The sequence below is a fragment of the Bombina bombina genome, chromosome 2, assembly GCF_027579735.1.
Source record: "Bombina bombina isolate aBomBom1 chromosome 2, aBomBom1.pri, whole genome shotgun sequence".
NCBI classification, from domain to species: domain Eukaryota; kingdom Metazoa; phylum Chordata; class Amphibia; order Anura; family Bombinatoridae; genus Bombina; species Bombina bombina.
In genome coordinates this window covers 103,086,589-103,111,928 of record NC_069500.1, presented here as the reverse complement: position 1 = coordinate 103,111,928, position 25,340 = coordinate 103,086,589, and the positions used below count along the sequence as shown (strand labels likewise).

Below are 25,340 nucleotides of genomic sequence, written 5' to 3'. Positions count from 1 at the left end.
CCTCATAACGCAAAACTCGTGATCTAGCCGAGTGTTGGTTATGCAAAACAGGGGAATTGGTAATAAAGGGATTGTCTATATTTTTAGACAATAAAAATTCTGGATTTGACTGTCCCTTTAATCATTTACCACTGTATTATAAGCCCTGACCCTTTACTATGAGCAGTATAGGCATATGCTCCAGACATTAAAGCTATATAAACACTGCATATTTATTTAGACTTGATATTATGGGGCCGATTTATCATTTGTCTGGAGGACATGATCCACTGTAGCGATCATGTCCTCCAGACATCGATAAATGTATCATTGCACAAGCAGTTCTGGTGAACTGCTTGCGCAATTCCGCCCCTGCAGATTTGCAGCCAATCAGCTGCTAGCAGGGGGTGTTTGTATGCCATCGGGCGGATTGATGTCCGCAGCCTCAGAGGAGGCTGACAAGTTAAGGAGTAGCGGTATTAAGACCACTGCTTCTTAACTCCTGTTTCCAGTGAGCCTGAAGGATTGCGTGGAATCAGGGGTATTTGGCCGCATTCGGGCCATGATAAATCAGCCCCTTAGTCTTTCTTTTATTTCTTACTTTATTGCACTTATATCTCCGACTTCATCACTGTTCAGTTTTACTGTTTCAGTAAAATATGTGATTTGCTGATATTAATTTACAAACCCCACATAATTACTTATTGATTCAATGTTAAGTGGAAATCTTGGTTAAAGAATCACACAATGGAGTTACCTAAAATGTCAGATAAACCTCTGAAAATAAAATGGAAAATGTTTGTCTCCAAACTGAGGCAATGCCTAGGAGCAACCGTGACAATTTAAAGCAGAGTTAGGGAATCCGGCCACCCAGACTAGATCATTCAGACAATATACATGTATAAATTGACCACTTCAGATAATGAAGGAAAGACCATTCCCACAGGAACTATACCATTTACTGTAACAAGTGAAGAATTCTTATTAAGATGTCCAGGCAGCTGTTGTCTCAAAGGGCTTAAACAGAAGCTGTCAGGGAACTTGTTATGCTATTCCCAGCAGTGGAGTTTAAGTTATAGGAAGCACATTTCTCGCACATGCTCTGCTTTTTAATTGCCTATAGGAAACTATAACCTAAGATTGTTTAAAGACGCGTATAAAAGCTAGGTACTACATAAATTCATATGCGCAAACTCATTTAGGAGCCTTGACTAAATTATAAGGAAACTGACACATATGGACAATTATATTTTAGCACACAAATAAAAAAGCTGAGATTTTAACTTTAAAGGGACATTTACTCATATATTGACTAGCATGTACTTTATATGCTAGCTGCTAAACATGCTACACAGATATATCCATCAGTGACTTGTATGACACAAATTACATTTTAACAGAAGCAATATATACCATACCCATCTCTGTGAGCAAGAATGGTGTTTGAATACTGGTGCACTATCTGTGTATGCCATTGGGAAAAACAGTGGTATCTTTTACTAGAAGCATTTTTGCTGACAGAAGTATATTGGAAAAATGCTTCTATTTCAAACTGGAATGTACATTTCAATTTTGACCCTTCTATACCTTTAAAAGGAATTAAAACCCAAATATATATTTTTTATGATTCAAATAGGGAAACAACTTTCTATTTTATTTCTATTTTTAAATTTGCTTCATTTACTTAGTATCCTTTGTTGAAGAAACAGAAATGCATTACTGGTATCTAGCTGACCACATAGGTGAGTCAATGTCATACGGCATATACGTGCAGCCACCAATCAGCAGCTAGCTGCCAGAAATGCATTGCTGCTCCTGAGGATACGTGGGTATGTTTTTCAATAAAGGATACAAAAAGAACAGAGCAAATTCAATAATAGAAGTAAATTAGAAAGCTGTTTAAAATCACATGCTCTGTCTGAACTCTGGGGGAGATTTAATAAGCAGTGGATGCTGCTTTCTCCGCCTGTAGTTTCTGGCTCGCCGGAAACATAAGTTAAGAAACAGCGGTCATAAGACTGCTGCTCCTTAACTCGTCCGCCACCTTTTAGGATACGGATCAGGATGATTGACACCCCCTGCTAGCGGCTGATTGGCAGCGAATGTGCAGGTGGCGGCTTTGCACAAGCATTTCCCAAGAAATGCTTGTGCAATGTTAAATGACAACAGCGTATGCTGTCGGCATTTAGCAATGTCGGTGGTACATGATTCGCTACAGCGACTCATGTCTGTAAATCTACCCCAATAAGTAAAATTTTGACTTTACTGTTCCTTTAAGTAAATGTTACATTAAAGGGACATGAAACCCATTTTTTTTATTTCCTGATTCTGATAGAGCATATGATGATAACCAACTTTCCACTTTACTTTTATTATCAAATTTGCTTCGTTATCTTGGTATCCTTTGATGAAGAAGCAACAATGGACTACTGCGAGCACTGAGTGAGCCAATAACATGAGGCCTGTTTGTGCAGTCACCAATCAGTAGCTCTTGAGCCTACCTAGGTATCCTTTTCAACAAATAATATAGAAAGAACAAAAACAATTAGGTAATATAAGTAAATTACATAATTAATAAGTGCATAATAGAAAAGATAATGCAATAACAATTTTTGGCTAGTGTCTTTTCTTATTGCACAGAAGCATAGTCTTCAGTTACAGAGGAGCAATTACAATTAAGTTAAAGGGACATGAAACCCAAAAAAATGATTTCATGATTCAGATAGAGAATACAATTTTAAACCACTTTCCATTTGACTGCTACCATTTAATTTGCTTCTTTCTCTTGTTATCCTTTGCTGAAATGTTTTTCTAGGCAAGTTCAGGAGCATCACAGAGCCTAGGTTCTAGCTGCTGATTGGTGGCTTAATATATACAGGGTGTGCAGAATTATTAGGCAAATGAGTATTTTGACCACATCATCCTCTTTATGCATGTTGTCTTACTCCAAGCTGTATAGGCTCGAAAGCCTACTACCAATTAAGCATATTAGGTGATGTGCATCTCTGTAATGAGAAGGGGTGTGGTCTAATGACATCAACACCCTATATCAGGTGTGCATAATTATTAGGCAACTTCCTTTCCTTTGGCAAAATAGGTCAAAAGAAGGACTTGACAGGCTCAGAAAAGTAAAAAATAGTGAGATATCTTGCAGAGGGATGCAGCACTCTTAAAATTGCAAAGCTTCTGAAGCGTGATCATCGAACAATCAAGCGTTTCATTCAAAATAGTCAACAGGGTCGCAAGAAGCGTGTGGAAAAACCAAGGCGCAAAATAACTGCCCATGAACTGATAAAAGTCAAGCGTGCAGCTGCCAAGATGCCACTTGCCACCAGTTTGGCCATATTTCAGAGCTGCAACATCACTGGATTGGCCAAAAGCACAAGGTGTGCAATACTCAGAGACATGGCCAAGGTAAGAAAGGCTGAAAGACGACCACCACTGAACAAGACACACAAGCTGAAACGTTAAGACTGGGCCAAGAAATATCTCAAGACTGATTTTTCTAAGGTTTTATGGACTGATGAAATGAGAGTGAGTCTTGATGGGCCAGTTGGATGGGCCCGTGGCTGGATTGGTAAAGGGCAGAGAGCTCCAGTCCGACTCAGACGTCAGCAAGGTGGAGGTGGAGTACTGGTTTGGGATGGTATCATCAAAGATGAGCTTGTGGGGCCTTTTCGGGTTGAGGATGGAGTCAAGCTCAACTCCCAGTCCTACTGCCAGTTTCTGGAAGACACCTTCTTCAAGCAGTGGTACAGGAAGAAGTCTGCATCCTTCAAGAAAAACATGATTTTCATGCAGGACAATGCTCCATCACACGCGTCCAAGTACTCCACAGCGTGGCTGGCAAGAAAGGGTATAAAAGAAGAAAATCTAATGACATGGCCTCCTTGTTCACCTGATCTGAACCCCGTTGAGAACCTGTGGTCCATCATCAAATGTGAGATTTACAAGGAGGGAAAACAGTACACCTCTCTGAACAGTGTCTGGGAGGCTGTGGTTGCTGCTGCACGCAATGTTGATGGTGAACAGATCAAAACACTGACAGAATCCATGGATGGCAGGCTTTTGAGTGTCCTTGCAAAGAAAGGTGGCTATATTGGTCACTGATTTGTTTTTGTTTTGTTTTTGAAAGTCAGAAATGTATATGTGTGAATGTTGAGATGTTATATTGGTTTCACTGGTAAAAATAAATAATTGAAATGGGTATACATTTGTTTTTTGTTAAGTTGCCTAATAATTATGCACAGTAATAGTCACCTGCACACACAGATATCCCCCTAAAATAGCTAAAACTAAAAACAAACTAAAAACTACTTCCAAAAATATTCAGCTTTGATATTAATGAGTTTTTTGGGTTCATTGAGAACATGGTTGTTGTTCAATAATAAAATGAATCCTCAAAAATACAACTTGCCTAATAATTCTGCACTCCCTGTATACCGAGTGTCATTTGTGCACCCATGTCAGCAGTTAGAAACCAGTAGTGCATTGCTGTTACTTCAGCAAATGATACCAAGAGAATAAAACACATTAGATAATAGAAGTAAATTAGAAAGTTGTTTAAAATTGTATTCTCTATCTGAATCATGAAACTTTTGGGTTTTATGTCCCTTTAAGTTAAAATTGTTTAATTTGTTAACAGGAAATGTAGCTATGCTTTAAAGGGACATGGAAATCAAAATTAAACATCCATGGGTCAGATAGAACGTACCAATGAAAAAAAAATATTATTTTCTTCTATTATCAAATCTATTTTTGTTCTCTTTGTATCCTTTGTTGGAATATACTTCGACTCACACACACACACACACATGCACGGTTCACACACATACACATATGCACACACATGCAAGCACACACTAATACACACACTAATACACACACACTAACACACGCACACACACTAACACATGCACACACACACACATACAAACGCACCCATGCACAAACATTAACACATACACACACACACAGACACATACATACACACACGCACACACATTAACACATACATACACACACTCACACTAACACACACACACATTCACACACTCACAGACACATACATACACACACACACACACACATTACCACATGCACACATACACACAATCACACTAACACACATGCACACACACATTCACACAGTCACAGACACATACATACACACGCACACATACATATGTTGAAATAAAAAAAATGTAAGGGTTTGAGGTATGTCACCATCTACCACTAATGCAATTAAACAAAAATAAATTAAAACACACATCTTTTACTTAACATTTTACATATAAACGCTCTGTATTCTGCCCCTTTAAAAAAAGTACTGCTAATGCAATTCATAGGTCACTAACCACCCAGCAGTTTTTATATATACTAGACAGACTCAGCTTATTTTTCTCTTCCTGGGAGTTAATGACCCAGAGAAACATGTCTATAAAACATTTTACTATCTGACATATTTTCAAGTCTCTTAGGCAGCAATTTTATTTTTTTTTGGTGTGGAATTACACAATGAATTAGTATTTCTCAATTCATGGCTTAACACACCTCCAAAATATTAAAGAAATAGGGCGAAACAACACCGGCTAAACCACTCAAAGCTCGTTCCATGAGAGGATGTCATTAAGGCAACCAAGGTCACAAACAGTTTTTGTAAGTGGACAGGAAACATTCTAGAAGGACTAGTAAGATCATAGCTGTGGAATAATTGTGACACAATGCCACTGTATAAACATATTATTGTGATTATAGACTCAGTAGCCAAGCTGACAAATTATCCTCGTCTCTGGCGTAAAAAAAAACAAAACTTCATGGAGAACACCCTGAGGTCATTTAGTAAAATAGCATATTAGTAAAAAAAAGAAGATTTGAAGGGACACTGTAGCACACAAATTGCATACTATATTTCTGGGAAATTCTATTTGTTTAACCTCAACAAAGGGGATTAAGTATGTAAAGGCTCTTTGGATTTAAGGGTCATGTGACTCCCGATTGACTAGGCGGCTGTTTCCTGCTTAGACCAGCAACTCTTTGTGGCAACTGAGCAGGACTTTATTTAAGTGCTTAAGCTCTTTGCAGGGGCCAAGCAAATAAAGTTTTATTATAAGTAGTGCAATAAATGAATTAGACCATGCAATTTTTGCACTATAATTCCACATTTGAATGTTATGTAAAATATTTTGGCAGCTGTGTGTGTATGTGTGTATGTATATATATATATATATATATATATATATATATAAAACAACATTTTAAATTAGGGGGAGATAAAAGGCGAGTTTAAAATTCTCCACTACGCACAAAATATAGAAAAAATAACTCATTGTGTAGTTCATTAACAAATCTAGACAGGCCCAGAGGCTTGTTTTCCCACAGAAAACCTCTGAATTACATTGTTTCCAATGCAGCAAAGGATTCTGGGTAAGATATGCAAATCAAGTACACAATGACACACCTTTTTACTTCAGTCTGCTTTTCAGCAGGTTCCCTTTACGCCAAAGTATCGCTGTTCACACAGCTTATAAACTTAGCTAGGGTTAGTGCAGTGATTCATAACCATCCCAGGACAGACTGTTTCGTGATTTTTGCCACTCATCAGCTGGGAGAAGGTTAGAATCTCTGCTAGGTGAAGTTGATTCCAGGCAGAATACAACAACATTTTAAATTAGGGGGAGATAAAAGGCGAGTTTAAAATCCTCCACTACGCACAAAATATAGAAAAATTAACTCATTGTGTAGTTCATTAACAAACCTAGACAGGCCCAGAGGCTTGATTTCCCACAAAAAACCTCTGAATTACATTGTTTCCAATGCAGCAAAGGATTCTGGGTAAGATATGCAAATCAACTACACAATGACACACCTTTTTACTTCAGTCTGCTTTTCAGCAGGTTCCCTTTACGCCAAAGTATCGCTGTTCACACAGCTAATAAACTTAGCTAGGGTTAGTGCAGTGATTCATAACCATCCCAGGACAGACTGTTTCGTGGTTTTTGCCACTCATCAGCTGGGAGAAGATTAAAATCTCTGCTAGGTGAAGTTGATTCCAGGCAGAATACAACAACATTTTAAATTAGGGGGAGATAAAAGGCGAGTTTAAAATCCTCCACTACGCACAAAATATAGAAAAAATAACTCATTGTGTAGTTCATTAACAAATCTAGACAGGCCCAGAGGCTTGTTTTCCCACAGAAAACCTCTGATTTACATTGTTTCCAATGCAGCAAAGGATTCTGGGTAAGATATGCAAATCAAGTACACAATGAAACACCTTTTTACTTCAGTCTGCTTTTCAGCAGGTTCCCTTTACGCCAAATTATCGCTGTTCACACAGCTTATAAACTTAGCTAGGGTTAGTGCAGTGATTCATAACTATCCCAGGACAGACTGTTTCGTGGTTTTTGCCATTCATCAGCTGGGAGAAGGTTAGAATCTCTGCTAGGTGAAGTTGATTCCAGGCAGAATACAACAACATTTTAAATTAGGTGGAGATAAAAGGCGAGTTTAAAATACTCCACTACGCACAAAATATAGAAAAAATAACTCATTGTGTAGTTCATTAACAAATCTAGACAGGTCCAGAGGCTTGTTTTCCCACAGAAAACCTCTGAATTACATTGTTTCCAATGCAGCAAAGGATTTTGGGTAAGAAATGCAAATCAAGTACACAATGACACACCTTTTTACTTCAGTCTGCTTTTCAGCAGGTTCCCTTTACGCCAAAATATTGCTGTTGTTGTATTCTGCCTGGAATCAACTTCACCTAGCAGAGATTCTAACCTTCTCTCAGCTGATGAGTGGCAAAAACCACGAAACAGTCTGTCCTGGGATGGTTATGAATCACTGCACTAACCCTAGCTAAGTTTATAAGCTGTGTGAACAGCGATACTTTGGCGTAAAGGGAACCTGCTGAAAAGCAGACTGAAGTAAAAAGGTGTGTCATTGTGTACTTGATTTGCATATCTTACCCAGAATCCTTTGCTGCATTGGAAACAATGTAATTCAGAGGTTTTCTGTGGGAAAACAAGCCTCTGGGCCTGTCTAGATTTGTTAATGAACTACACAATGAGTTATTATATATATATATATATATATATATATATATATATATATATATAATGTAATAAAGAAAGGGAACCAGCACTCCATACACACCAACCTCCGGGGTGCACTTCCAATAACATTAATATTCAAAAGTAACAGGGGAGGCACTCTACATTTTCAATAACTTTTAATTGTTTTTTTTTTTTCCGTTTTCAATAACTTTTATTTGGGTAAACGTTTTCAGGGTCTCCCCCATTCTCAGACCACTTACATAATGACACAAAACACCTTAATTTATTTTATCTTACCTCCACTCAAATAAAAGTTATTGAAAACGGAAAGTGCCTCCCCTGCTACTTTTGTATTTATGTATGTGTGTGTGTATATATTTTGGTCAGACTCGTAATACCGGCGTTATGCAAGTCCCATTGAAAATATAGGATACGCAATTGACGTAAGTGTATTTGGGGTATTTCCGAGTCTGGCCAAAAAAGTGAGCGGTACACCTGTACTTGTAAGACTCGTAATACCAGCGGGCATTAAAAAGCAGCGTTAGGACCTCTTAACGCTGCTTTTTAAGGCTAATGCAAAACTCATAATCTAGGCCATAGTTAGAAACACTGCTGCCATACAATGCAGCAGACACTCCAAGGCAGCAGAGTTTGTAACTATGTATAACATTGCTATAAACATTTTTACAAACAATGTTGCCAGATGACTAAAGACACATGCATGCTCCTGAGCTCACCTAGGATTACTCTCAAAAGATTTCAAGGAACTAAGCAAAATTAATAATAGAAATAAAGTTGCTTAAAATTGCCTGATCTGTCTAAATCATAAATATTTAAGCTTGACCTTACTGTCCCTTTAAATTTAACTCTAAATATTGGCAGGAAATATGTTAATGGTTTTCATAGGTTAAGAGATATTAAAGGGACCTTGTACAGTAAAACGTTCTTCCTTTTATGGTGTTTGCCCTGATCCAGCAGCATAAATTAACCTCTCAGTGGGGGGGGGAGATTTTTAATATCTGAAATAGATTGTTTTGCTCATTGCCCCCCTCCCCCGCTAATTACTATTTCAAACCTTACTATTGGGATTTGTGTATATATAGAGATATAACATAAGCAGGCCTGCTGGTTTTACAGGATCAACTCATCTGAACTGACATGTCCATGAGATCAATGGATTATGGTTTTAATTAGCAAAAACAGCTATTTTAAATACAGATCAAAAGAAATACCACAATACAGTATTGTGTGTAGGGATGGCGAATGTGTTTATATTCAAATTCGAATGTTAGAACAAATGTTATTGTAGAAATTTGATTTACGTAATAGAATGTTGATAAGAACGAATATTCTTAAAAATTTGATTTTCGAATGTCACATTCAAATTCGAATGTCACTTTCAAATTCGAATATTACATTTATAAAACACAATTGTAGACTAGAAACACTATTTCGAATTTAAATGTCACATTCAAATCGAATATCACATTCAAATCGAATATCACATTCAAATCAAATATCACATTCGAATCGAATATCACATTCAAATTTGAATATTACACTTATAAAACACTGTATTAGACTAGAAATACTAGTTCGAATTTGAATGTCACATTTGAATCCAATATCACATTTGAATCGAATATCACATTTATTAAACACAGTTGTAAACTAGAAATACTATATCGAATGTGACATTCGAATTCGAATATCACATTCAAATTTGAATATTACATTTAAAAAACAGAGTATTAGACTAGAAATACTATTTCGAATTCGAATGTGACATTCGAATTTCGAATGTGACATTCGAATTCGAATGTCACATTCAAATTCAAATATTACATTTAAAACATAGTATTAGACTAGAAATTCTATTTTAAATTCAAATGTAGCATTCGAATTCGAATATTACATTTATTAAACACAGTTGTAGACTAGAAATACTATTTCGAATTTGAATGTTGCATTCGAATTTGAATATTACATTTCGAAATTGAATGAATACATAGCTAAACATTCTATTATTCTAACGAATATTTTCGAATATTATTGAAAAATTCGAAAATGAAAATTCGAAAATAGAATGTTAGAATGTTATATAAACATTCGAAATTCGATTTGAACGAAATGTATAAAAATTAATTTTAAATTTTTAGAAACATTCGCCCATCCCTAGTTGTGTGAGGGAGGTGCGGCAAAAAGTGAGAGACTCTAGACTCAATAAAGTGCACAAAGCAGCATATACGAATTATTATATGTAGCCAATGTATATACGTAATATAACAATCAGGCTGTGCCTGTATTAGTGTGTGTATAAGTGTGTTAGAATGTGTATATAAATGTGATAAAATGTGATATGCTACAAGACAGTATATATAACTTATACTATAAAAATGAAAGCTTTGTAAATTTAAGAAAAAAATTAATATTTAAAAAAAAATAAAAAATAAAAAATAAAATAATTGTGAATTCAAACTTGGTGATAAGTCCAAACTTTGTGATACAGGTCTTAGTGAGTCCATAAAACAGTGAAAAACGGCAGGCAGCACTCCTAAAATGATGGGAAGATCAGCAGCGATATCCTATAAGACAAGATGAAAGAGACGCCTCATGGTGTGATATCGTGGGAAAACAAGAAAAAAACGATGATTAAAGATTTGCAGAATACTCACAAACGTCCTTACACATCCAGTGCAATATAGCGCAAGCCGAGCCTTCAGAGCTGCTCGGCTGACTCAAACACACCCTCTGGAACACAAGACCATGATGAGGAGCGTCACACGTGACATCTCAAATGGAGTAACAGGTAACACATTAGGGAGAAACAAACTGTACAGTACAGTGTGCCTTTAAAGGTTGTCATAGGTTAAAATAAATGAATGATTTAATGATCATAGGAAAACCTTGAGTAGGACAAATTTATTTAGAGCAAAGAAAATTTGATATAATGCCAGATTTATAGCCAAAGGTATCCATAGACAGATTCCTCCGCACCCCCATGATCCACATAAATTATTTAAATATTAAACTGACATATCAAGGGACATAGACGTCAAAGTTTAACTTTCATGATGAAGTGTACAATTTAAAAAAAAAAAAAAAAAGTTAAATGTTCTTCGAGGCATAAAGGGTTAATGATCAAACTGCAATATAACTTCATAGAAGGAAAGCTGGAGTGCTGCCTACTAGACACTGTCACAAGCTTGTCACTAAATGAATAAACAAATGCAATATTTAAACCATGGAGTAATGCAGGCTTTGTCCTTTTACCTCTCTATGGATAAAGTTGTGGTGCATTGATTGTTGGTTGTTGTTGAAGCACAACAAAAGGTCCTAAAGAATTTTATCTGCAGGGGGAGGTACATTTACTTGCAGGCCTTTGGTTTAAACGGTAGTTTTGGGGCACGTAGATAGCATCCATTGCGGAAGCTGCTATTTACAGACCATTTTTGCAGCATATGCTGAGCAGCATTCACCTGTTTGAAAATGTATCATGTAGAATTATTTTAAAGGGGCATTAAACAAAAACTGGATGCTGTGTAGGAATGCAACCTTTGCACATGTGTATGGTGTTATAGAGGGTAGAATACCTAGCACTGGTCCTGCTTAGTTAATTTATTAAACATGAATTCATATATGAGCAAACACAAAATGTGTGTATATACAGAGAAATTAATGGAAACTCTTTTAAAGGAAAGACTTGTATCTTTCCTTCAGACAAACAATTTAGAAGACAAAGGAAAGCATGGCTTCACTGCTGGAAGATCATGTCAGACTAATCTAATTGATTTCTTTGACCATGTAACTAAAATTATGAACTAGGGAGGAGACATAGATGACGCATATCTAGACTTTAGCAAAGCATTTGACACTCTCCAACACAACAAACTTATTCACAAAATGTATTGCCTTGGAATATATGCTAAGATTGTTAAGTGGGTAGAATGTTGGCTTAAGGGGAAGGTTTTCTTGTTTGCTGATGATACAAAAATTTGTAACAGGGTAGATGTTACAGGAGGGGTTGATCAAATGAACTGTGATATTAAAAAACTAGAGGACTGATCAAATAAATGCGATCTGAAATTTAATATTACCAAGAGCAAAATTATGCATATAGGATCCAAAAACCCAAAGGCCAATTATAGTCTCAATTGTACATTGACATTAAACTTCCATTTGAGGTACACAAAAACTGTAAAGTCATTAAAAAATGCCTGGGACAAGCATAAGGCTATCCTAAGGAAAAAGTAACATGCAATATGGTTAGACTTGATGGGCTTTTTTGGTTCTTATCTATGGTGAAATTCTATGTTTCTATGTTTCTATGAATGTTAAGAATGAAAATCCATTAAAATTCGGTAATCAAATGTTATTTCCGGTTTTCAAAATGTTACTTTAGTTTTCAAATGTTCATAATTAGATCGAATATCCACATTCAAAATTTAAAATGTAACATTTAACAAATACTATTCAGAAGTGCAATAGTTTATGTGGTAGGGAATTTAGTAAATTGATACATAATAGATACAACAAGCAGCGGATGCGGAAACGGAAGTTAAGAAGCAGCGGTCATACGACCGCTGCTCCTTAACTTGTCCGCCACCTTTTAGGTGGTGAACTGCAATCATCTCGAGCCGATCAGGATGGTTGACACCTCTTACTAGCAGCCATGAATGTGCAGAGGGCAGCATTGCACAAGCATTTCACAAGAAATGATTGACACCTCCTGCTAGTGGCCGCGAATGTGCATGGGGCAGCATTGCACAAGCATTTCACAAGAAATACTTGTGCAATGGTAAATGCAGACAGCGTATGCTGTCAGCATTTAGCGATGTCGGGCGGACATGATTCGCTACAGCGAATTATTACCCGCCAGGCATTTAATAAATCAAACACAATATATCAATTTAATTTTTTCTATTTTGAATATTGCATAATTTGAGTATTATATTTAAAGATAGCTTTAGAAATACTATTACATAAACAAATGTTAGAATGTTGTGCAAACATTCAAATTTCAAAATGAACAATGTGTTAAAATTAGTTTAATTTTTTGAATTTTGCAAAACGTTCGGCCATCCCTAGTCATAAAATACTAGCCAAGCAAAGATGTCATTCGCCACTTCTGATCCCACCAATCACTCAGCCACACCACACCCACTACCCCACCTCCTCTTTGCCTATGTTTAGCCATTAGGAAAAACCTTATTGTGCAGTAGCTTTTCATATTTTTTTTTTATTTTAATAACAACAAATTAAGTCCTTTTAATACAATTATTACAAATATATATATTTTGCTGGTCATTTTGCACAGTGTATACACAGCATTTATATTGATACATAAAGGGCTAGATCACAAGTGGAGATGTATTTTGCGTTTCCCATATAGCGATAACTTTGCTAGAATTAAGATTTTGGCGCTAGTGGGGTTGCGCTCATATTACAAGTGGAAAGTAAACTGCTCTAGCGGTAACCTGTATATCGTAAAAATCATAAGAATACCGCGTTCACTTTCACATATTCCCCAATAGAAGTCAATGGAGAAAAAAGTAAAAAAAAACACACCACTCTCACGCAAACACCATCACATATGCTCATTACTAGTGCTAACCCAGCATGAAATTATGAATATTTCATATTCAAATGTTTTTTACGTAAGAGAATATTAGCTATTTATTCATAAATAAATATTTCTACATATATCTGATGTTTTTTTAAACAAATATATATATATATTTACCTAAGTATATAGATGATTATATATAGGTATAGATTTTTACAGATATATATAGGAATATCTATTTAATAATACAAAGAACATATTATGCTATGTACAGAACATTGGAATGTGAAATATTTACAGTAAATACATTGTTGAAACCTTTATTAAATATGAATATTGTATAAATATGTTTTTTACATGTTTTCAACTACTTAACAGCAAAAGGCTCAAATGCACTTGTATATATTAAAAAAAGAAAGAGGGAATAAATATATATATGAATGCTATTATCTACGTGTAGACCTTGATTCAGATTTGTACTTAGGTCAATACATATAGTTGTGCTAAAAGCATGAGCATTAAATGAACAAATATGGTTCACCTACTAACATATAGGTTTACTCAAAAAAAATACTTTTCTGCACAATTTAGAAATATGATGATCAGTAGTTATAATCAGACATAAAAAGTAACTTGTATTATGTTATATTTAAAAGACAGCAAAGAAATGTACCTTCAGGTAAACCTGATAAGTACAAACCCTCGCAATATAACCCTTATCGCTATTGCGCTCCATTTGTAATCTAGACCAAAGTGTATTAATAAAGGTATAATGAATTGTTACAAATAGTTATTCTCTTCACTTAGCTATAGCAAGTGGAGGTGTGTATTAGACTAAGTCTGAAAGAGAGACTTGTTAGTAAGTCTAAACACAATACTATTTTATTGCGCATCTTAAATGGCTTATTCTAAAATGTAACTTTTATTATACATAATAAAAAAAGCACTTGTGTTCTTGGTAACTTACACTATTAAGATATTTATATATTTGCACTTAAATTAAAAACACATTGCACCCCCTCTGAAGAAGTGCTTGCGAAACGCGTGTCAAGGGTATAATGCCAGAGCTATGTCTCCATTACCATCTGCTTTCACTAGCATGTGATAATTTACAACCTATGAAATGTATTATTTACTATAGTTTTGCTGTATAATATTACCCATTTGACAGTGATAAATGTAAATCAGCACCTGGATTGTAGGATCTTAGCCTTAGTCCAGGCGTTATTATTTATTATTATTATTCACAATCAAACACTGAGTAATAGCTCAAATGTTCAAAGAACAAATAGTTTACTAATGAATATACAAACAAATTATATATGCTGGAGCAATGTGTTTTTAATTAAGGTTGAAAGTGCAAATATATGAATATCTTATTAGTATAATTTACCAACCACAGTGGTGTTTTTTATTATGTGCAGATAAAAGTAACATTTTAAAATAAGATATATAGTCTCTCCTTCTGACAATATAACTCTCCCCTTTTTAAATTTCTAATCTCCCAGGTTGAGTGGTCGAGTGGAAATTTTGAGCCCTTTATATATATATATATATATATATAAATAAATATATATATATATACATTGGGGCAAACAAGTATTTAGTCAGCCACCAATTGTGCAAGTTCTCCCACTTAGGAGAGACAAAATGTGGAAACAAATCCAGACAATCACATTGTCTGATTTGGAAAGAATTTATTTGCAAATTATGGTGGAAAATAAGTATTTGGTCAATATCAAAAGATAATCTCAATACTTTGTTATATATCCTTTGTTGGCAATGACAGAGGTCAAACATTTTCTGTAAGTCTTCACAAGGTAGTCACACACTGTTGCTGGTATGTTGGCCCATTCCTGCATGCAGATCTCCTCTAGAGCAGTGATGTTTTGGGACTGTCGCTGGGCAACACAGACTTTCAACTCCCTCCAAAGGTTTTCTATGGGGTTGAGATCTGGAGACTGGCTAGGCCACTCCAGGACCTTGAAATGCTTCTTACGAAGCCACTCCTTCATTGCCCGGGTGGTGTGTTTGGGATCATTGTCATGCTTAAAGACACATCCACGTTTCATCTTCAATGCCCTTGCTGATGGAAGGAGGTTTGCACTCAAAATCTCACGATACATGGCCCCATTCATTCTTTCATGTACATGGATCAGTCGTCCTGTTCCCTTTGCAGAGAAACATCCCCAAAGCATGCCACCCCCATGCTTCACAGTAGGTATGGTGTTCTTTGGTTGCAACTCAGCATTCTCTCTCCTCCAAACACGACGAGTTGTGTTTCTATCAAACAGCTCTACTTTGGTTTCATCTGACCATATGACATTCTCCCAATCCACTTCTGTATCATCCAAATGCTCTCTAGCATACTTCAGACGGGTCCGGACATGTACTGGCTTAAGCAGGGGGACATGTCTGGCACTGCAGGATCTGAGTCCCTGGCGGCATAGTGTGTTACTGATGGTAGCCTTTGTTACATTGGTCCCAGCTCTCTGCAAATCTTTCACTAGGTCCCCCCGTGTGGTTCTGGGATGTTTGCTCACCGTTCTTGTGATCATTTTGACCCCACAGGGTGAGATCTTGCGTGGAGCCCCAGATCGAGGGAGATTATCAGTGGTCTTGTATGTCTTCCATTTTCTAATTATTGCTCCCACAGTTGATTTCTTCACACCAAGCTGCTTGCCTATTGCAGATTCAGTCTTCCTAGCCTGGTACAGGTCTACAATTTTGTTTCTGGTGTCCTTCGACAGCTCTTTGGTCTTCACCATAGTGGAGTTTGGAGTGTGACTGTTTAAGGTTGTGGACAGGTGTGTTTTATACTGATAACAAGTTCAAACAGGTGCCATTAATATAGGTAATAAGTGGAGGACAGAGGAGCCTCTTAAAGAAGAAGATACAGGTCTGTGAGAGCCAGAAATCTTGCTTGTTTGTAGGTGGCCAAATACTTATTTTCCACCATAATATGCAAATAAATTCTTTCCAAATCAGACAATGTGATTGTCTGGATTTGTTTCCACATTTTGTCTCTCATAGTTGAGGTATACCTATGATGAAAATTACAGGCCTCTCTTATCTTCTTAAGTGGGAGAACTTGCACAATTGGTGGCTGACTAAATACTTTTTTGCCCCTCTATATAGTCTATTTAAAAGAACTACAAACCCCAAAGCTAAAATTACACAAAATAAAAAATGTAAAATTACAGAAAAAAATAAACAAATCTATCCAAAATAAAAAATGTAAACCTAAACTAATACCCCTATAAAAAAAAATCCCCCCACAAATAAAAACACCCCCTAATCTAATACTAAACTATCAATAGCCCTTAAAATGGCTTTTGAAGGGCATTGCCCGAAGTTAAACAGCTCTTTTACCTAAAAAAATTACCAATTACCCCCTAACAGTAAAACCCCCACCCACCAAACCCCCCAAAATAAAAAAAACTAACACTCATAAAAAACTAAATTACCCATTGCCCCTAAAGGGGCATTTGTATGGGCATTGCCATTAAATGGGCATTCAGCTTTTTTACTGCCCTTAAAAGGGCAATCAGCTCTTTTCCAGCACAAAAAACCCTAATCTAAGAAAAAAAAGCCACCCCAAAAAATAAAAAAAGCCTAGACAAAGCCCCAAATAGGTACTCACCGTTACTGAAGTCCGGCGGAGAAGGTCTTCTTCCAGGCGGCTCAATCATCTTCTATCTTCATTTGGAACAATGGCGGTGCAGAGCGGAGGTGTGGAGCTGTCTTCTCCGATGCATGGGTCCTCAGCGGTGGTCCTCAATGGCAGCGGTACTCGGTGGCGGCATTCCTTGGTGGCGTGGAGGCTCCTCATCATCTGATGTCTGTCGTACATTGAAGATTGAATGCAAGGTACCGCATTAAATTTGGGGTATTTTCCATTCCTATTGGCTGAAATTTTTAAATCAACAAATAGGATTAGAGCTACTGAAATCCTATTGGCTGTTCAAATCAGCCAATAAGATTTCAGTAGCTCTCATCCTATTGGCTGATATGAAGGCAAGGTACGCCGCTGAGGATCCGTGCATCGGGGAAGCCAGCACCTCCGCTCCGCGCCACTGGAAGAAGAACTTCTCCACTGGACTTCAGGAACGGTGAGTACCTATTTGGGGCTTAGTTTTAGATATATTTTTTTTTTTTAAGATTAGGGCTTTAATGGGCTGTAAAAGAGCTGATAGCCCTTTTAAGAGCAGCAAAAGAGCTGAATGCCCATATAAATGCGCCTTTAGGTTTTTTTAGTGTTCTGTTAGGGGGACTTCTTTTTTTAAAGGGACAGTCAAGTCCAAAAAAACTTTCATGATTTAAATAGGGCATGGAATTTTAAACAATTTCCCAATTTACTTTTATCACCAATTTTGCTTTGTTCTCTTGGTATTCTTAGTTAAAAGCTAAACCTAGGAGGTTCATATGCTAATTTCTTAGACCTTGAAGACTGCCTCTAATCTGAATACATTTTGACCACTAGAGAGCATTAGTTCACGTGTTTCCTATAGATAACATAGAGCTCATGCACGTAAAGTGACCTAGGAGTGAACACTGATTGGCTAAACTGCATGTCTGTCAAAAGAACTGAAATAAGGGGGCAGTCAGCAGAATCTTAGATACAAGATAATTACAGAGGTAAAATGTGTATTATTATAACTGTGTTGGTTATGCAAAACTGGGGAATGGGTAATAAAGAGATTATCTGTCTTTTTAAACAACAAAAATTCTGGTGTTGACTGTCCCTTTAAATGTAAAAGAGCTGTTTAACTTAGGGCAATGCCCTACAAAAGGCCCTTTTAAGTTAGTTTAAATTGGGGGTGTTTTTATTTTGGAAGGGCTTTTTTATTTTCATAGGGATTAGGTTTAATTTTTTTTTATTTTTGATCATTTTGTTTATTTTTTTCTGTAATTTTAAAGTTTTTAATTTTTTGTAATTTTAGATTTTGTTTTTGTAACTTAAAGGGACAGTCTAGGCCAAAATAAACTTTCATGATTCAGTTAGAGCATGTAATTTTAAACAATTTTCCAATTTACTTTTATCACCAATTTTGCTTTGTTCTCTTGGTATTCTTAGTTGAAAGCTTAACCTAGGAGGTTCATATGCTAATTTCTTAGACCTCGAAGGCCACCACTTTTCAGAATGCATTTTAACAGTTTTTCACCATTAGAGGGTGTTAGTTCACGTATTTCATATAGATAACACTGTGCTCGTGCACGTGAAGTTATCTGGGAGCAGGCAGTGATTGGCTAAACTTCAGGTCTGTCTAAAGAACTGAAATAAAGGGGCAGTTTGCAGAGGCTTAGATGCAAGATAATCACAGAGGTTAAAAGTATATTATTATAACTGTGTTGGTTATGCAAAACTGAGGAATGGGTAATAAAGGGATTATCTATCTTTTAAAACAATAACAATTCTGGTGTAGACTGTCCCTTTAATGTTAGGTTTTATTATTTTAAGTGTAACTTAGTATTGGGGTTAATTTAGGGGGTGTTAGGATAGGGGGCTTAGTAATTAGTTATTTGCGTTGTGGGGGTTGGTGGTATAGGAGTTAATAGGTTAATTAGGTTTATTAGGTTTATTATGATGTGGGGGTTTGGCGGTTTAGAGGTTAATAGGTTAATTAGGTTTATTGTGATGTAAGGGTTGGTGGTTTAGGAGTTAATAGGTTAATTAACTAAGGAACAAAACTAGGAACAAATGATAGTGCAGCAAAACATTAGTTCCTTTGTTTGTGCCATTACTTTAAAGGCAAAAAAAGGCTTTATGCTGGCAAGAAACCATTCCAAAGTTTAGCTTTACACTATTCAGGTAGGAAAGGTTTCAAAGGTTAAAATACATACTATTGAATAACTATATCCATCAATTTCATTGTCAGTAACTCCATGGGCATGAGCACAATGTTATCGATATGGTACATGTCAACTAATGCCCTCTAGCTGTAAAAAACTGTCAAATGCATTCAGAAAAGAGGCAGCCTTCAAGGGCTTTGAAATAAGTATATGAGCCTACCTAGGTTTAACTTTCAACTACGAATACCAAGAGAACAAAGCACATTTGATGATAAAAGTTGTTTAAAATGACATGCCCTATCTGAATCATGAATGTTTCATTTGGACTAGACTGTCCCTTTAAGTTGCTATCTAGCTGCCCTGAAGATTTTCCCTGGAGGCAAGAAGTGGTTAACAAATTTCCATTAATGAATGAATAATGTTGTCAAATTTAGCAAAAACAGAAATAACCCAGGAATGAATCATGTGTTCATGACGTACAGTATGTCTGTGCACGTCTAATTATGCAATAACACATACTTTGAACTTCATTTGCCTTTCCTTCCTTCAGTTCCCCTTCATTTCTATGTATTTATATATATACATACCTATATATATATATATATATATATATATATATACCTAAATCCTCTATAAATATATATTGTACCAAAAAACACATCATTTATATATATATATATATATATATATATATATATATATATATATATATATAAAGAACAATGTATTCCAGAATAAATGCTATGTGCAGAACATTGGCATGTGAAATATTCATATTTTCATGTCTGATTAGCACACGAGAATATGCAATAGGGTTTGCACGAGAGTAAGGTGTTTTTATGCACTTTTTTTCCCCATTGACTTCTATGGGGAATACATGAATGTGCATGCAGTATTCTAAGTTCAGCTTTTTGCACTCGTTAGGTTAGTTTGCACACGTTTTACTTCACTTTGTTAACCCCACGCTGTGACTAGACAGCGTTTCAGGGACAGGGAAGCAGATAAATAGCCTTGATCTTCTCCGGTATTTTTCAGTCAGCGCAGTGGCCAGCTCAGGGGGGCCACAGGGGGGGCCAGGGACATTTTTATAGGGGCACTGGCCCCTGTGGGCCCCTGTGTAGAACCGCCCCTGCTTGTAGCCCAATTAACGCTTGAGCGGGAGCGTTAATTAGTGCTCCACTCATAATCTGGCCGAGTGTTTTTAAGTTAAGTGTTTTATTTCCATTAACTTACTACTTACATAAACCATGTACTGCTGTGTTTTAGCGTACCGTACCATGTACATTCAGCAAATGCCCTTAGTGTACAGAAATGACAAAAAGCCAATAACCAAAGGCAAACAAGAAAAAATGGTTTTAATTAAAACATGCACATAGTGTTGATTATCTTTGTAGTGTAGCAATGAAATGTGTAAAGTTCCGCATTTTGCATTAATATACCTTCCCTAAAAGCAATTCAAAACTAAAAGGTATCAGATGAGTCCCCCATGGATCAGTACTTTTCTTTTTATATTGTTATTAATGACATGGAGCAAGGATTGATTAGCAACATCTCTATTTTTGCAGATAATACAAAGTATTATAAGGTCATTGCAGGATAAACTTGCTTTACTAGGGGATGTACAAAAAAAGATAGAAGAATTGGCAGGTAAATGGAAAATTAAATAAGGAAAAATGCAAGGTTCTACATTTTGGAAGTAAAAATAAGCAGACAACAAATTATTTAAATGGGACTAAGTTAGCATAACAAAGGAGGATTGGTATTTTGGAGTACTTCTAGATAACAAGCTAAAGATGGGTGCATAATGCAAAGTAGCAGCTTCTAAGGCTAATAAGATACTAGCATGTGTTAAAAGAGGCATTAATGTAAGGGAGGAAAGTATAATTTTGTCACTATATAAATTCCTGGTAAGACCTCACCTGTGTTGTTCTGGGGACCAATCTTAAATAAGTACATTGCAGACTTACAACAAGTTCAGAGAAGAGCTTGAGAGGTGACATGATTACTTTATATAAATATATTCAAGGCCCGTATACAGAGATGGCAGAAGCTCTGTTTATTGCAAGAAAATGCTTGTTATAAGAGGTCACAATTGAAGGCTAGAGGAGTGGAGATTTAGGGCTCCATATACTAAGCCGTCAACTAATTCGACATTATAGACGCGGATAAACTTGTTGTTACTCGCCGCGGGCGAAATGATGTCCACTGTCATTATGTACTAAAAATCCACCCAGAAATAGAGGCGTCTAGCACGCTGTGAGCAGTGGAGGATTATTGATACATTTGATGCCTCGCTCGCCACAACTAAGCTAATGTACTTAAATGTCAGTAGAATTGTATGGACAATTATTAACACGTGACATGCAAGGTGTCAGAAACGTCATAGTAGTCGCAGGAACAGAATTTGTCTACTATAAAAGTGCAACTTTTCTTAACAACTTTATTATTGTTCAATATTTTTTGATCAGTTCATACAGTGCGTTATTTTTGTAATATTTATTTACAAATTTGATATGGCTTCATCTGGATCAGATACCACTTCAAAATCCAATAATCCTCACTTTTCTCATCAGCAAAACGTAGTTTTGATTGATATGATTATTGACTCTTTATGATTATTTATTTGGATGTTGTGTCAAACAGACCAATTTTTCAAGGAGGAAGATAATCTGGCAACGGATAAGCGATGCAGTTAGTGCCCAGGCTCCTGGAAAAAAGGATGTTGAACAGCTCAAGAAACGTTATAACAACATCAAACGTTTCGCCAAGGCAAAATTGGCCAGAGAAAAAAATTCTGCACATGCTACCGGGGGGTGGACCAGCATATGTGGCCGACTTAAATGACTATGAGCAGAAGCTTGTTCAGCATCTAGGGCCTGAGATCATCACCAGCATAATGGACGACTGTGACAGTGATTTGAGAGGTAAATGTATTATCGTAATAATTGACGCCAAATGCTTGTGAAATAACGATAGTTCTATTTGTCCAATATTATGGATGAAAAATTAGCTGCTTACGTACGTTAAGTCGCACATAGGCCCCAACGATTTTGATTCATATAAATTATGACGCATTATTAAAAAAATGTATTACTATCGATTTTTTAAATAAATATATATATAATACAAATACATTTTTAAAAATATGTGTTTAAACAATAACCGGGTTTCTCTAATTATCTGTTGTATGAAGCTATAACGGGAATATAAGAAAAATTTGGATATAAATCTACTGTATTATTCATGCATACAATAGTTTATTCAAAAGCTAAGCAATAAATTCTTACTCGATAGTAAAAGACCTTTTTATGACGCATATAAACCTTTTTTTATTAGTTTATTATAAATATAGGGGAGAACTATGTAATGTGATCCCTAAAGATAAAATTGTGCTCATGCCGTGCCTTTGCAATAAAAATTTGTCAAAAAATTTAAAGAATAGGCCCAATTTAATTGTAATTGTGATGTAATTAAATGCCATGTGACCATGTTTATTTTCTAATATACTTAGATACAAGTAAATAATATGATATTTACTTTGATCTCAGCATATTCTGACCGCCCCATGATCACATGCCTTTTTTTATTTATTATCTATTGACTTTCATTTTACACAATTAAAGGTACACTTATCCTAAAAATTTCAGCAAAGTATATCAATGGAATGAAGCAAAATAGATAATAGAAGTAAATAACAAAATAAAAAATTGCATGTTCTTTGTAAATCATGAAAGAGAAAAAGTTTGTTTTCATGTCCCTTTAATGATTGTGCCAACAGCCACTGGTGTGATCAGAGTATTACCAGTATTAGCTTTCTTATTGAACTGTAAATTAAAAAAAAGAAAAAAGAAAAAAACAATTGATTAATAACAATATTCATTTTTTTTTTAAATTTTAAAGCTACACCGACACCACAACCACAGCCAGGGAGGAGTACCAATGAAGCGCCCACTTCTTCAAGATCTTCTGCAGCTGTTTCGAGACCATCTACAAGTGCAGCTCATGGTCAATTTATAAGGTCGAAATATACTGTCACACACAGTTCTTCATCTGCGGATACACTCCTTGATGTAAGGACCAGCACTCCAGATACCGGTGTTGGAAGAGGAACTGGTAAGTAAATTATTCTTTCTAACAAAATCACAAATTAGCACTATCATTTATCTATGTATAAAAAAAATGGTTGAAAAAAAATTAAAGGTACAACAATTATAGTATTGACATTACATTAAATCTACTTCGATATAGTTTAGAGATAGGAATGGCAGGTGAATGACATATACTAATGAGCTGAGCTTGTCATTAATCTCAAAATTAATTGATAATAAATGTAATTTTAAAATTAATTTAAAGGGAATATAATCAAGCCCGGCCATGCCCCTGCATCCCCCACCCTCTCTGCTGTCTGATCCTCACGGCGGTCACTGCTGATCCTTCCTCTGGCCAGGAATGTTTGTCTTGCGGTGCAGTCTGTACTGCGCATGACTGCATCGGACAAACATACCTGGCCTTTTATATTATAGGATGTCAATTATTAAAATGAATTCAATTTTAATTATCCAATTTTTTTTTTTTTTTCAAACAAGCTTTATTTAAAGATATGCAATTACAATCCATGGACAATGTATAAACCGAAAACATACATTTAGGGATATAAGTATCGCTTTTGAAATGTAATTTGTCTTACAATTAGGTCAAAATAACATCTACATCAGTGTGGCAGTTCAAAAGTTCTCTCAAGTCTTCATATATGATTCCTGCCCGCTCCTAAGGGCGTACTAGATGCTCAATTACAAGTTCAACTGTCCATATATGTTGGGGGATCAAAGCTTGGTTTTTTGTAACAATATTGCGTAACATGTGGAGATATTAGAACCTTTAGCATTAGTAAAGAAAATAAAAAAATAATAACAAAAAGAAAAAAGCTCCAATCGGAGAAGCCCATATACACCAGGCCCATAAAGAAAGAGAGTAAGGAGAGAGAGAAAAAAAAAAAAAAATAAACCAAAGGAGAATTTGTGAAGGGGGGAAGAGGGGGAAGAAGGATTCCCAGGATGAAACCCAAGTTATTCAGTGGTAGACTGTTTACATGCTCGGAGATCAGCAAATAGTTTAATCAGGAAGGGGGGATTTCCACATAGCCTTCAGGGATTCATAAACGTCAATTTGATTGCTCTGGAGATAATGTAATTTTTCTAGTATTAGCAATTCATTCACGGCAGATCTCCACTCTGCGAGAGTAGGTAACTCCCCCGATTTCCATAATCTGGGGATCAATCTTTTCGCTCCTGTTAGCATGATCAAAAGAAGGGCCCGACCCTGCCTGCCCATGGAGTCCGGTAAATGCAAAAACAAAATGGTCTCAAGGGAGTTTGATATGTGTACATTCAAAATTCTAGACATCTCCTCTATGACTATTGTCCAATATGTCGTCAACTTAGGGCAGGACCACCATATATGTGAGAGTGTTCCTATCTCGCCGCATCCTCTCCAACATGCCGCTGAGGCAGTCGGAAAGAATCGGCGTAACCGGGAAGGAGTATAGTACCATCTAGTGTGTAATTTAAGTTGTATCTCTTGAACCACTGCGGAAACAGAGCAGTGCTTAATCAATCTAAATGACTTGAGCCATTCTTCCTCTCCAACCACATTGTTAAGGTCTCTATTCCATGCGTCGGTGTATGTCGGTAATTGTATGTCAGGCGGCAAGAGAAGCCCAATTTTTTTTTTTTTATAGCTGATTTGGGATGTTTGTTCCATAGTTTGACTGGACATTCATCGCCATTATTTGATGGTATGTATCAATGATATATCTGTTATTTCTCATTTACCTATTTATTTATTTTTTACATTGGTTAATATGTACATTTTTTGCGATGACTGTATTATAATCTCTCTCTCTTTCAATTCCATCTATTAAATCGTCTGTTAATGCTTTTATT

The 25,340-nt window shown here is 36.0% G+C and overlaps 1 protein-coding gene across 4 annotated transcripts in view; it reads left to right on the top strand.

Annotated features, from left to right (window-relative positions):
- The window catches only part of LOC128648497 (histone-lysine N-methyltransferase SETD1A-like), a 235,883-nt gene that overhangs the window by 89,913 nt on the left and 120,630 nt on the right, over positions 1 to 25,340 (top strand). The window contains exons 2-4 of one of the 4 annotated variants that reach the window (XM_053701204.1): positions 10,549 to 10,848; positions 22,042 to 22,322; positions 23,299 to 23,511. The exons of 1 other annotated variant lie outside the window; for it this stretch is intronic. In XM_053701204.1, the coding sequence (XP_053557179.1) occupies positions 22,085 to 22,322; positions 23,299 to 23,511 (451 nt within the window). In that variant the 5' untranslated portion in view covers positions 10,549 to 10,848; positions 22,042 to 22,084. The remainder of the gene's footprint in view (positions 1 to 10,548; positions 10,849 to 22,041; positions 22,323 to 23,298; positions 23,512 to 25,340) is intronic. 2 more of the 4 variants (XM_053701202.1, XM_053701205.1) reach the window with 2 other exon arrangements.